The sequence below is a fragment of the Salmo salar genome, chromosome ssa18 (genome assembly GCF_905237065.1).
Source record: "Salmo salar chromosome ssa18, Ssal_v3.1, whole genome shotgun sequence".
Lineage (NCBI taxonomy): Eukaryota > Metazoa > Chordata > Actinopteri > Salmoniformes > Salmonidae > Salmo > Salmo salar.
In genome coordinates this window covers 78,742,588-78,757,587 of record NC_059459.1, presented here as the reverse complement: position 1 = coordinate 78,757,587, position 15,000 = coordinate 78,742,588, and the positions used below count along the sequence as shown (strand labels likewise).

The following is a 15,000-nucleotide window of genomic DNA, read 5'->3' as shown; positions in this document are numbered from 1 at the left end:
AGAATACAGTCGATTGTAATAGAATAGAATACAGTAGAGTGGAATTGAATAGAATATAGTAGAGTGTAATAGAATAGAATACAGTAGAGTAGAATACAGTAGAGTGTAATAGAATAGAATACAGTCGATTAGAATAGAATAGAATAGAATACAGTAGAGTAGAATACAGTAGAGTGTAATAGAATATAATACAGTAGGTTGTAATAGAATAGAATGCAGTCGAGTGTAATAGAATAGAATACAGTAGAGTGTAATAGAATAGAATACAGTAGAGTAGAATACAGTAGAGTATAATAGAATAAAAGAAAGTAGAACGTAATAGAATATAATAGAATAGAGTGTAATAGAATAGAATACAGTAGAGTAGAATACAGTAGAGTGTAATAGAATAGAATACAGTAGAGTAGAATACAGTAGAGTAAAATACAGTAGAGTAGAATACAGTTGATTGAGTAGTTGCTCTATGTGTGAGGTGTGGTTCAGTTAGTAGAGCACGGTCCTTGCAACGCCAGGGTTGTGGGTTCGATTCCCAAAGGGGATCAGAACGAGAATGTCTGCTCTCACTAGCGTAAATCGCTCGGGATAAGAGCATTTGGTAAATGACTCAAATGTAAAAATGTGCAGGTGTGTGTGTGTGTGTGTGTGTGTGTGTGTGTGTGTGTGTGTGTGTGTGTGTGTGTGTGTGTGTGCGTGTGTGTGTGTGTGTGTACTCTCAAAACAGAATAGAAAATAGAATTCTCACCTCTATAGAAGACATGAATCTATCAGCTATGATGGACATCCCCAGGAACATATAGATCATCGCTACAAAGTAGACAATGGCCCGCGCTACCTGGATTAGATTAAGAAGGGTTGACATTGAGCTCTCAAACAGGTCATGTTTTACTTGCCCAAAGGTTATACTCCCTTGCCCAAAGGTCATAGTCACTTGTCCAAAGGTCATAGTCACTTGTCCAAAGGTCATAGTCACTTGCCCAAAGGTCATAGTCACTTGTCCAAAAAATAAAATGGTCTGTTACACTCACAAATGGTTCACATTGAAAGTACCTTTATAACACTTACTGTATGAAAACATTCTAATCCTTTGTTTACACAACTTGCATGCTAATTTGGTAAGGAAGTTTCTTTACTTAGACAGAACGGTTCATATAAAAAGTATGTGGATTATTTGTACACACTCCTAACCTTCTACAGTAGCCTAATGAAAAACGTGAAAAAAGATAACATTGCATTTTTTTTGTCAACTATTTGCAACCCGATCAAATTCACTTAGAAATAAGAGTTATAGATCTGTTATTCTCATAGAAAGCAACTCTAAGAAGTGGTAGATCTGTTCTATATGCGCTATTTCTATGCTTCCCCGTTCTTGTTTTTGCGTCTTTTACTTTCGGTTTTGTACACCATCTTCAAACAGCTGAAAACTAAATATTTTTGGTTATGGAAAATATATTTCACAGCAGTTTAGATGGTACAATGATTCTCTACACTATACCTGCTTGTTCTGTCACATAAACTGAAATTAGGCGAACTATTCAAAAAAATCCGACCAGGAAATGGTGGAGCGATTTCTGCATCTTTAGTATTATGAGACATACAGTTAAAGGGCCAGTGCAGTCAACATTGTGTTTTGTATCATATTGTACAACAGCTGATAAAACTAACACTGTAAAAATGTGCCAAAATTGTATCAGTGTTATTTCCTGATAGTTACTGGTTGAAAATACAATCTACACAGGACATTCTAATCAGCAGGTTGACGTGGGCGGGAGTATCAGCTTGCCAATAACAAAGAGAGTTCCAAACCTTATTTCCATACTTCAATCAACCAGTCCATTTATAATATGTGATAAAGCTGTCTTGATTTGGCAAGGAAGGTAGCTCTTCTGCGGGTTTGTTAGTGTATCCCATCAGTTAGATATGTTTTAATGGGGAGTCATTTCTGTGTACGCAGCGCGAGTGTGTATAGAGGGAGCGTTTGGTGGAAATTGAGTGAGCGAGACACAAAACGGAGGGAAAAGAGAATTTAGGGAGGAGAACTGTGTGATCACTTGGCTTGGTTTCTTTTTTTTGTTGTGAGTCGCTAATGTACATAAACAAATTGACCACTAGAGTCAATGTGAATTAACAGGTGTTTTAGGGACAAAAGTTGACCTGCCCTTTACGGGCAGCAACAAAGCGGATTCCACCTGCCCGACTGTTCAGTTCATCTGCCCCGGGCAATCGCCGTTAGTGTCAACGCGACTAGATTAGACTGGAATAGGAAAACGTGAATGTCCTCAATGAGGCAATTCATTTCACAACAACAACAATAACACAGCATACAGACAAAATACAAACAAAGGCTGGGATTCAATCCGGTCATTGTGTTGTAGCGTGCTTGACATTAAAAGGTCATTTCCGATTGAGTCGACATATGTAGCGGTTACCGTCATAGTGCTCTACAATGGGTGATTGGATTGAATCCCGGCCCAAATCCCCCCTTGGCCAACAACCACAACAAAAACAACAACAGATTTGAAGCCATGGTCACCTTGTCTCCTACAGAGGGGTTCTGTGGGTTCCAGACGGGCAGTACCACCCCCTCCTGACAGGGGTCTCCTGTAGCCGTGCAGTTAGCCTTTACGTTACCCCCCTCTGATAGAGGAGTGGAACCGGCCAAGGCCGGGCTGGGGAGGGACAGGAGGAGCATGGAGGAGAGGAAGACTAGGAGAAGGACAGAGGAGAGAGAGGAGGAACGGAGGGAGGAGAGGTGGAGATGTAGGCGTGACATGTGTGCTCCTTCTGTGTTTTAGAACACACCTGCAGAAAGAGCGAGAGACAGACAGAGAGAGAGAGAGAGAGAGAGAGAGAGAGAGAGAGAGAGATAGTAAATATAAAAGCAAGACTTTTGAGCCAACACAATACTGTAGCAGCTTTAACCCAATACCTAGTGACCTTGTCAAGAGGTTCTGATCTCTTGACGTAAGGGCTAAGGTGTTGGGTTGACAGTCATTGGACCCGGGTTCGAGTCGGATCGGGATTTCAGTAATAAAGTTAAGTAGTGATGAAAACACTGCTTGAAACACAAAGCTGAAACCAGCATAGATAGAACATGAGGAAGAGAGAAGGAAAAAGAGAGGAAGAGGGACAGAGAGAGAGGGAGGTGGAAAGGAGATTGACCTGTCCTGAAACATCTATCTTTCCTTCCCCTACCTGATGACACCCTGTTACTCTTTCTCTCTCTATATATATCCCTCTCTCTCTCTCTCTCTCTCTCTGTCTATCAATTCAATTCAATTCAAGGGGTTTTATTGGCATGGGAAACATATGTTAACATTGCGAAAGCAAGTGAGGTAGATAATCTCTCTCTCTCTCTGTCTCTCATTTTTTCAATCCCCTTTTCTCTCTCCTCCCTCCAGCCCTCACTCCATTCCTTCATCCCTCCACCCCTCACTGCATCACTCCATGCCTCACTCCATCCCTCCACCCCTCACTCCATCCCTCCACCCCTCACTCCATCCCTCACTGCATCCCTTCATCCCTCCACCCCTCACTGCGTCACTCCATCCCTCCACCCCTCCACCCCTCACTTCATCCCTCCACCCCTCACTCCATCCCTCACTGCATCCCTTCATCCCGGGAAAAAGACCTGGGAAAAAGACCTGGGAAAAAGACCTGGGAAAAAGACCTGGGAAAAAGACCCGGGAAAAAGACCTGGGAAAAAGACCTGGGAAAGACCTGGGAAAGACCTGGGAAAAAGACCTGGGAAAAAGACCTGGGAAAAAGACCTGGGAAAAAGACCTGGGAAAAAGACCTGGGAAAGACCTGGGAAAGACCTGGGAAAAAGACCTGGGAAAAAGACCTGGGAAAAAGACCTGGGAAAAAGACCTGGGAAAAAGACCCGGGAAAAAGACCTGGGAAGAAGACCCGGGACGGAGACCCAGGAAAAATACCCGGGTAAAAGACCCAGGGAAAACACCCAAGAAAAATACCCAGGAAAAAGACCCAGGAAAAAGAAAGGGAGAGATGGAGAGAACGAGAGTGAAAAGAAAGTGTTGTAAGACGGAGAGGGATTAAAGAGAGAGTGTTGCAGAGGGTTGGAGGTCTGATGAGGCTGTGATGAGAGGAGTAATTAGACAGATTCAGAGAGCTAGCGAACGCAGCCTGCTGAGCCCACTGAGACACAACACACAGACCTACAGCTGGAGCTGGCAGCCCAATGGCCTCTTGGAAGAAAACGTCACAAAATGGTAGAAACCATCACACCATCATTTTTTTGTTGTTGCACATCCAGCTTCTCTCTCCTCTCTCGTCTCTGTTTTCTCTTATCACATTTTCATATCCTCTCCTTTGCTCTCACTCCTCCTCCTCCTCCTCACTAGCTGACCCCTTTCTCCTCATCTCGCTCTCCCTTCATCCCTTTCTCATCTCGTGTGATAAATAACCTCTTAATTAAGGAGTGGAGAAAATCCTCCTGTCAGAGAGAGAGGGATGAGTAAGGACGGAGAGAGAGGGGGATGAGGAAGGACGGAGAGAGACAGAGAGAGACAGAGAGAGAGAGGGATGAGGAAGGACGGAGAGAGACAGAGAGAGACAGAGAGAGAGAGAGAGGGATGAGGAAGGAGAGAGAGACAGAGATAGAGAGGGATGAGGAAGGACGGAGAGAGAGACAGAGAGAGAGAGGGATGAGGAAGGATGGAGAGAGGGAGAGACAGAGAGAGAGGGATGAGGAAGGATGAGAGAGAGATCAGGAAGGACGGAGAGAGGGATGAGGAAGGACGGAGAGAGGGATGAGGAAGGAGAGAGAGAGAGAGAGAGAGAGAGACAGAGAGAGAGAGATGAGGAAGGACGGAGAGAGAGAGAGACAGAGAGAGAGATGAGGAAGGACAGAGAGAGAGAGAGAGAGAGAGACAGAGAGAGAGAGAGAGAGAGGGATGAGGAAGGAGAGAGAGACAGAGAGAGAGAGAGATGAGGAAGGACGAGAGAGAGAGAGAGAGAGAGAGAGAGAGAGAGATGAGGAAGGACGGCGAGAGAGAGAGAGATGAGGAAGGACGGAAGAGAGAAGAGAGAGAGGAGAAGGGAGAGAGAGAGATGAGGGAGAAGAGGGAGGAGACAACATGAGCTCATAGTGATGATAATGATGAGAGCAATAACGTGGGTTTATATCATCATACACACACACACACTGTGACAACGACACACACACACACAAACTGTGACAACGACACACACACACACTGTGACAACGACACACACACACACACTGTGACAACGACACACACACACACACACACACTGTGACAATGACACACACACACACACACTGTGACAACGACACACACACACACTGTGACAACGACACACACACACACACACACACACACACACACACACACACACACACTCACAGTGAGACAACGACACATACACACACACTGTGACAACGACACACACACACACACACTCAGTGAGACAATGACACACACACACTGTGACAACGACACACACACACACACACACTGTGACAACGACACACACACACACACTGTGACAACGACACACACACACACACACACTGTGAAAACGACACACACACACACACACACACACACACACACACACACACATGGTGACAATGACACACACACACACACACACACTGTGACAACGACACACACACACACACTGTGACAACGACACACACACACACACACACACACACACTGTGACAACGACATGCAGAATTCTGCAAAACCGCATGCAGAATTCTGCAAAAATATCTTTAGTGTACAACAGAAAACACCAAATATTGCACGCAGAGCAGAATTATGCCGAGACCCGCTAATTATCAAAATCCATAAAAGAGCTGTTAAATTCTACAACCACCTAAAAGTGAGCGATTCCCTAACCTTCCATAACAAAGCCATCACCTACCGAGAGATGAACCTGGAGAAGAGTCCCCTAAGCAAGCTGGTCCTGGGGCTCTGTTCACAAACACAAACAGACCCCACAGAGCCCCAAGACAGCAATGCAATTAGACCCAACCAAATCACGAGAAAACAAAAAGATAATTACTTGACACATTGGAAAGAATTAACAAAAAAACAGAGAAACTAGAATGCTATTTGGCCCTAAACAGAGAGTACACAGTGGCAGAATACCTGACCACTGTGACTGACCCAAAATTAAGGAAACCTTTGACTATGTACAGACTCAGTGAGCATAGCCTTGCTATTGAGAAAGGCCGTCAAAGACTGACCTGGCTCTCAAGAGAAGACAGGCTATGTGCACACTGCCCACAAAATGAGGTGGAAACTGAGCTGCTCTTCTTAACCTCCTGCCCAATGTATGACCATGTTAGAGACACATATTTCCCTCAAATTACAAATCCAATTTTGATAAACTCCCATATCTACTGGGTGAAATACCACAGTGTGCCATCATAGGCGCAAGATTTGTGACCTGTTGCCACAAGAAAAGGGCAACCAGTGAAGAACAAGAACAAACACCATTGTAAATACAACCCATATTTATGTTTATTTATTTTCCCTTTTATACTTTACCTAAACTCAGCAAAAAAAGAAACGTCCCTTTTTCAGGGCCCTGTCTTTCAAAGATATTTCATAAAAATCCAAATAACTTCACAGATCTTCATTGTAAAGGGTTTAAACACTGTTTCCCATGCTTGTTCAATGAACCATAAACAATTAATGAGCATGCACCTGTGGAACGGTCGTTAAGACACTAACAGCTTACAGACGGTAGGCAATTAAGGTCACAGTTATGAAAACTTAGGACACTAAAGAGGCCTTTCTACTGACTCTGAAAAACACAAAAAGAAAGATGCCCAGGGTCATGAACGTGCCTTAGACATGCTGCAAGGAAGCATGAGGACTGCAGATGTGGCCAGGGCAATAAATTGCAATGTCCGTACTGTGAGACGCCGAAGACAGAGCTACAGGGAGACGGGATGAACAGCTGATCGTCCTCACAGTGGCAGACCACGTGTAACAACACCTGCACAGGATCGGTACATCCGAACATCACACCTGCGGACAGGTACAGGATGGCAACAACAACTGCCTGAGTTACACCAGGAACGCACAATCCCTCCATCAGTGCTCAGACTGTGCGCAATAGGCTGAGAGAGGCTGGACTGAGGGCTTGTAGGCCTGCTGTAAGGCAGGTCCTTACCAGACATCTCCGGCAACTATGTCGCCTATGGGCACAAACCCACCGTCGCTGGACCAGACAGGACTGGCAAAAAGTGCTCTTCACTGACGAGTCGCGGTTTTGTCTCACCAGGGGTGATGGTCGGATTCGCATTTATCGTCAAAGGAATGAGCGTTACACCGAGGCCTGTACTCTGGAGCGGGATCGATTTGGAGGTGGAGGGTCTGTCATGGTCTGGGGCGGTCTGGGGCGGTGTGTCACAGCATCATCGGACTGAGCTTGTTGTCATTTCAGGCAATCTCAACGCTGTGCGTTACAGGGAAGACATCCTCCTCCCTCATGTGGTACCCTTCCTGCAGGCTCATCCTGACATGACCCTCCAGCATGACAATGCCACCAGCCATACTGCTTATTCTGTGTTTGATTTCCTGCAAGACAGGAATGTCAGTGTTCTGCCATGGCCAGCGAAGAGCCCGGATCTCAATCCCATTGAGAACGTCTGGGATCTGTTGGATCAGAGGGTGAGGGCTAGGTCCACTCCCCCCAGAAATGTCCGGGAACTTGCAGGTGCCTTGGTGGAAGAAGAACTGGAAAATCTGGTGTAGTCCATGAGGAGGAGATGCACTGCAGTACTTAATGCAGCTGGTGGCCACACCAGATACTGACTGTTACTTTTGATTTTGACCCCCCCTTTGTTCAGGGACACATTGTTCAATTTCTGTTAGTCACATGTCGGTGGAACTTGTTCAGTTAATGTCTCAGTTGTTGAAACTTGTTATGTTCATACAAATATTTACACATGTTAAGTTTGCTGAAAATAAACGTAGTTGACAGTGAGAGGATGTTTCTTTTTTTGATGAGTTTATTTGCACATCATTACAGCCCTGTATATAGACATAATATGACATTTGAAATGTCTTTATTCTTTTGGAACTTTTGGTAATAATTCGTGTAATTTTCTTCAAAGTAGCCACCCTTTGCCTTGATGACTGTTACGTTCGTCTGAAGGATGAGACCAAGGTGCAGGCAAACATTTTCTCTTTATTAAAATGAACACCGTCAAAACAACGAAATACAAAAACGAACGTAAAGTTCTGCAAACTAACAAAGCAGCTATACTAAAACAAGATCCGTAAAACCTGACTCAATAGGGGAGGGTCCAGGTGGGCATCTAGCCTCAGTGTCGGCTCCGGTGCGGGACGTAGACCCCGCTCTGCTGGCGGATCCGCGACTCTCTTTCGGCTCCGGACCGTGGATCGTCGCCGGAGGGACCGGACCGTGGATCATCGCCGGAGGCTCTGAACTGGGAACCCCCGCTGGAGGCTCTGAACTGCCGATCGTCGCTGGAGGTTCCAAACTGCCGAACGCTGCTGGAGGCTCCAGTGTGCCGACCGCCGCTGGAGACTCCGGACTGCCGATCGCCGCTGGAGACTCCGGACTGCCGACCGCCGCTGGAGACTCCGGACTGGGGACCATCTCTGGAGGCTCCGGACTGGGGACCGTCGCTGGAGGCTCCGGACTGGGGACCGTCGCTGGAGGCTCCGGACTGGGGACCGTCGCTGGAGGCTCCGGACTGGGGACCCTCGTTGCAGGCTCCGGACTGGGGACCCTCGCTGCAGGCTCCGGGCCATGGATCACCTCTACAGGCTCCGGGCCATAGATCATCACTGGAGGCTTCGTGCCATGGATCATCACTACAGGCTCTGGGCCATGGATCATCACTGGAGGCTTGGCGCCATGGATCATCACTGGAGGCTTCATACGTGGAGCCGGAACAGGTCTCACCGGACTGGGGAGATGCACTGGAGGCCGGGTGCGCGGAGCTGGCACAGGATATACTGGGCCGTGGAGGCGCACTGGAGGTCTGGAGCGTAGGGCTGGCACAACCCCTCCTGGCTGGATGCTCACTTTAGCACGGCAAGTGCGGGGGGCTGGCACAGGATGAACTGGGCTGTGAAGGCACACTGGAGACACAGTGCGTAGAGCTGGCGCAGGATATCCTGGACCGAGGAGACGCACTGGAGACCAGGAGCGCTGAGCCGGCACAATCCGTCCTGGCTGAATGCCCACTCTAGCACGGCAAATGCAGAATGTGCGCATCACCGCATAACACGGTGCCTGACTAGTCACACGCTCCCCACAGTAAGCACGGGGAGTTGGCTCAGGTCTAAACCCTGACTCCGCCAATCTCCCCGTGTGCCCCCCCCAAAAAAAATATTTTGGAGCTGCCTCTCGGGCTTTCGTTGTTGCCGTGACTCCCGATCTCGTCGCCGTTCCTCCCTCGCTGCTTCCACCTGTTCCCATGGGATGCATCCCATCCGGCCTGGATCTCCTCCCACGTCCAGGATCCTTTGCCGTCCAGGATGTCCTCCCATGTCCATTCCTCCTGGCCACGCTGCTTGGTCCGTTTTTGGTGGGATCTTCTGTCACCTTCGTCTGAAGGATGAGACCAAGGTGCAGCGTGGCAGGTGAACATTTTCTCTTTATTAAAATGAACACCGTCAAAACAACGAAGTACAAAAACGAACGTAAAGTGGGAAAAGGCTGCCTAAATATGATCCCCAATCAGAGACAACGAAAGACAGCTGCCTCTGATTGGGAACCATTTCAGGCCAACATAGAAATAAAAAAAACATAGATATACATAATCTAGACTGCCCACCCAAATCACACCCTGAACTAACCAAATAGAGAAATAAAAATTCTCTCTACGGTCAGGGCGTGACAATGACACCTTTACACACAGAAAGAACAGTGAAAGCGAGTTCGGAGAGAAAAAGATCAAGAATGAAAGAGAGATTAAAAAAGGAATAAACTTGAAGGAGGTTAAGGATCTGCTAGCTACCAGCCGGTGTGTGTGTGTGTGTGTGTGTGTGTGCGTGCGTGCGTGCGTGTGTGCGTGTGCGCGCGTGCGTGGGTGGGTGTGTGTGCGTGTGTGTTTTGTATGCTAAGAGGACAGCTGAACCATGGGGGGTACTGAAGGGCTGCGGGGGTGACAGAACTCAAACGGCGACACACACACACCACACACACACACCGAGGGAAACTGTGTCCCTGAACATGTGAAAAATGTCAGATACAATCACCTTAACAACAGGCTTTGATGTAACAAAACATGAGAGAAGAAAGGTATGAAAGAGAGAGAGAGAGAGAGAAATGTAAGTGAGAGGGAATGAAAATGTGATGAGGGAGGGAGGGAGGGAGGCAGGGAGGGAGGGAGGGAGGGAGGGAGGGAGGGAGGGAGGGAGGGAACATAAAATGTAAAATACCACCAATCATAATTTTTTTTTAACCTTTAACCTATTTAAATAATAATAATTAAATAATTTACATTTTGAATTAGATTCTGAACATTGACCATTATTAAACATTTTTATTAGAAATGTATTGTTTTAATATTATAGCTACTATTTTAATGTTGTCAGTGTTGTTTTCAATTGTGTGTATGTATCACTTTGCTTTGGCTTTAACTTGTTATTCGTGCCATTAAAGCATATTGAATTACAATGTGTGGTTTAACTATCTGCACATCATTACAACACTGTATAGCTCATCACAGTGGAATCCATATTGTTAATTCATTAAATAATATTCCTATTGTCCCCTAAAGATAAAGGACTCTGGATGGAACCTTAATGTGTGTCTGTGTCTTTGTGTGTGGCCCCTAGCCAGTCCTGTCTCAGAGGCAGACATTTATTATTTTATTTAACCTTTATTTAACTAGGCAAGTCAGTTAAGAACAAATTCTTATTTACAATGACGGCCTACCCCGGCCAAACCCTAAACCGGACAACGCTGGGCCAAATATGCGCCGCCCTATGGGACTCTCAATCACAGCCGGTTGTGATACAGCCTGGAATCAAACCAGGGTCTGTAGTGACACCTATAGCACTGAGATGCAGTGCCTTAGACTGCTGCGCCACTCAGGAGCCCCAGAAGGCTTTGCAACCTTTTCAGAATTCAGCCAGGAGTACCCCAATCATCACGCTCTCTCTCTCTCTCTCTCTCTCTCTCTCTCTCTCTCTCTCTCTCTCTCTCTCTCCCCCCCTCTCTTTTCTCCCTCCCTCTCCCTCTTTCTCTCTCTCTCTCCCTCCCTCCCTCCCTCACTTTTCTCTCTCTCTCTCTCTCTCTCTCTCTCTCTCTCTCTCTCTCTCTCTCTCTTGTCTCTCTCTCCCCCTCTCTCTCTTTGTCTTTCTCTATATCTCCCTCTTTCTCTGTCTCTCTCTTCCTCCCTCATTCTCTCTCTTCCTCCCTCATTCTCTCTCTCTCCCCTTTTTTTCTCTCTCCGTCTCTCCCTCTCTTTAGTGGGGACATTAGACCAGATTACACAGTGCTCTCCTCTGCCTGCGTTGTTCAGACAGCCAAATAAAGCACCTGCTATTTTTCTGCTCTCGATCAAAGAATGTCCAAAATGGCACCCTATTCCCTATGTAGTGCACTACCTTTGACCGGAGCCCATGGCATAGTAGTCCACCACATAGGGAATAGGGTACCAGTTGGGACAAAGCCAGGGTGTTAGGGTCGTATATTTACCCTGATACTTCCTTCCTTCCATCCTTCCATCCCTCCATCTCTCCATTTCTCCATCTCTTCATCCCTCCTTCCATCTCTCCATCCCTCCTTCCATCACTTCTTCAATACCTCCATCTCTCCATTCCTCCCTCCATCCCTCCTTCCATACCTCAATTCCTCCCTCCCTCCATCCCTCCATCCATCCCTCCATTCCTTCCTCCATCCCTCCATTCCTTCCTCCATCCATCCCTCCATTCCTCCTTCCATCCCTCCATCCATCCCTCCATTCCTTCCTCCATCCATCCCTCCATTCCTCCTTCCATCCCTCCATCCATCCCTCCATTCCTTCCTCCATCCATCCCTCCATTCCTCCTTCCATCCCTCCATTCCTCCCTCCTTCCATCACTACCGGTGGTGAATGCCAAGAGATGACAGACGCTCTTTAGCCATTGTGCCAAAACGCCCCCTACATAGACACACCACTGCCACCACTGCACAGGGCCAGAGATTCAATTATACGTCGCTATGCCATTTATAAACCAGCCATCCAGACAGACGGAATGGGATTGAGAGTAGATTGGAGGTTAGATGAAAGAGGATAGAGAGAGGGAGGGAGGGATGAGAGAGAGGGGGATCATCTTATCATAAAAAGAGAAGACAGATGTTTTTCTGTCCAGTAGGATTAGAACTAAAGACGTTTCGTAACATTGCTTGTATAGAAGAATTAAAGGGTAAAAAGTTGGTGTGAGTTCTGACTGTTGACATGTTCAGAGGACTGTCTAGCAGGGTTCAACCACAGAGGACTGTCTAGCAGGGTTCAACCACAGAGGACTGTCTAGCAGGGTTCAACCACAGAGGACTGTCTAGCAGGGTTCAACCACAGAGGACTGTCTATCAGGGTTCAACCACAAAACTCTACTGACTGCCAAGCTGTGGAGAACTCTACTGACTGCCAAGCTGTGGAGAACTCTACTGACTGCCAGGCTATGGAGAACTCTACTGACTGCCAGGCTATGGAAAACTGTACTGACTGCCAGACTATAAAGAACTCTACTGACTGCCAAGCTGTGGAGAACTCTACTGACTGCCAGGCTATAAAGAACTCTACTGACTGCCAGACTATAAAGAACTCTACTGACTGCCAGGCTATGGAAAACTGTACTGACTGCCAGACTATGGAGAACTCTACTGACTGCCAGGCTATGGAAAACTGTACTGACTGCCAAGCTATGGAGAACTCTACTGACTGCCAGGCTATGGAAAACTGTACTGACTGCCAAGCTATGGAGAACTCTACTGACTGCCAGGCTATGGAAAACTGTACTGACTGCCAAGCTATGGAGAACTCTACTGACTGCCATTTTATGGAAAACTCTACTGACTGCCAGGCTATGGAGAACTCTACTGACTGCCAGACTATGGAGAACTCTACTGACTGCCAAGCTATGGAGAACTCTACTGACTGCCAGGCTATGGAAAACTGTACTGACTGCCAAGCTATGGAGAACTCTACTGACTGCCAGGCTATGGAGAACTCTACTGACTGCCAGACTATGGAGAACTCTACTGACTGCCAAGCTATGGAGAACTCTACTGACTGCCAGGCTATGGAGAACTCTACTGACTGCCAGACTATGGAGAACTCTACTGACTGCCAGGCTATAAAGAACTCTACTGTGCCAAGCTATGGAGAACTCTACTGACTGCCAGGCTATGGAGAACTCTACTGACTGCCAGACTATGGAGAACTCTACTGACTGCCAGGCTATGGAGAACTCTACTGACTGCCAGGCTATAGAGAACTCTACTGACTGCCAGGCTATGGAGAACTCTACTGACTGCCAGGCTATGGAGAGCTCTACTGACTGCCAGGCTATAGAGAACTCTACTGACTGCCAGGCTATGGAGAACTCTACTGACTGCCAGGCTATGGAGAACTCTACTGACTGCCAGGCTATGGAAAACTGTACTGACTGCCAGACTATAAAGAACTCTACTGACTGCCAGACTATGGAGAACTCTACTGACTGCCAGACTATGGAGAACTCTTTCTGACTGCCAGACTATGGAGAACTCTTTCTGACTGCCAGACTATGGAGAACTCTACTGACTGCCAGGCTATGGAGAACTATACTGACTGCCAGGCTATGGAGAACTCTACTGACTGCCAAGCTATGGAGAACTATACTGACTGCCAGGCTATGGAGAACTCTACTGACTGCCAGGCTAGGGAGAACTATACTGACTGCCAGACTATGGAGAACTCTACTGACTGCCAGGCTATGGAGAACTCTACTGACTGCCAGGCTATGGAGAACTCTACTGACTGCCAGACTATGGAGAACTCTACTGACTGCCAGGCTATGGAGAACTCTACTGACTGCCAGGCTATGGAGAACTCTACTGACTGCCAGACTATGGAGAACTCTACTGACTGCCAGACTATGGAGAACTCTACTGACTGCCAGACTATGGAGAACTCTACTGACTGCCAGACTATGGAGAACTCTACTGACTGCCAGACTATGGAGAACTCTACTGACTGCCAGGCTATGGAGAACTCTACTGACTGCCAGACTATGGAGAACTCTACTGACTGCCAGACTATGGAGAACTCTACTGACTGCCAGACTATAGAGAACTCTACTGACTGCCAGACTATGGAGAACTCTACTGACTGCCAGACTATAGAGAACTCTACTGACTGCCAGACTTTGGAGAACTCTACTGACTGCCAGACTATGGAGAACTCTACTGACTGCCAGACTATAGAGAACTCTACTGACTGCCAGACTATGGAGAACTCTACTGACTGCCAGACTATAGAGAACTCTACTGACTGCCAGACTATGGAGAACTCTACTGACTGCCAAGCTATGGAGAACTCTACTGACTGCCAGTCTATGGAGAACTCTTTCTGACTGCCAGGCTATGGAGAACTCTACTGACTGCCAGGCTATGTAGAATTCCTCCATCCCCTATGTCGAGGTCACGCACTCTCGGACTGTGTCCCAAATGACACCCTTTTCCCTATATAGTGCACTACATTTGATCAGGACCCATACATAGGGTTGTTATTTGGAACAAAGGTCCACATGGATAGAAATGAATTAGAAAAGAAATAGAATAGAGATTTGACAGAGAGCAAGTCACGACAGAGGATGTGGGAGCTCAGTCATGTCCCAGTGAAGATATTAACCAAAATACTAGTCAGAGAAGATTGGCAATCACAGTCCTGCCATACACACTGTCACAGTAGAAAGGATGGCACCTTGAGGGCATGAACTAGTAATGAGGTTATAGGAGAGAGAGAGAGAGAGAGAGAGAGAGAGAGAG

The 15,000-nt window shown here is 47.0% G+C and overlaps 1 protein-coding gene across 2 annotated transcripts in view; it reads right to left on the bottom strand.

Moving 5' to 3' along the window:
• LOC106578109 (sodium/calcium exchanger 1) overlaps nt 1–15,000 on the bottom strand; it is an 89,564-nt gene that overhangs the window by 49,392 nt on the left and 25,172 nt on the right. For both annotated transcript variants that reach the window (XM_045700506.1, XM_045700507.1), the window contains exons 2-3: nt 2,531–2,799; nt 743–832 (exon numbers count right to left, since the gene is read on the bottom strand). In XM_045700506.1, coding sequence (XP_045556462.1) covers nt 743–832; nt 2,531–2,770 — 330 coding nt within the window. In that variant the 5' untranslated portion in view covers nt 2,771–2,799. The remainder of the gene's footprint in view (nt 1–742; nt 833–2,530; nt 2,800–15,000) is intronic.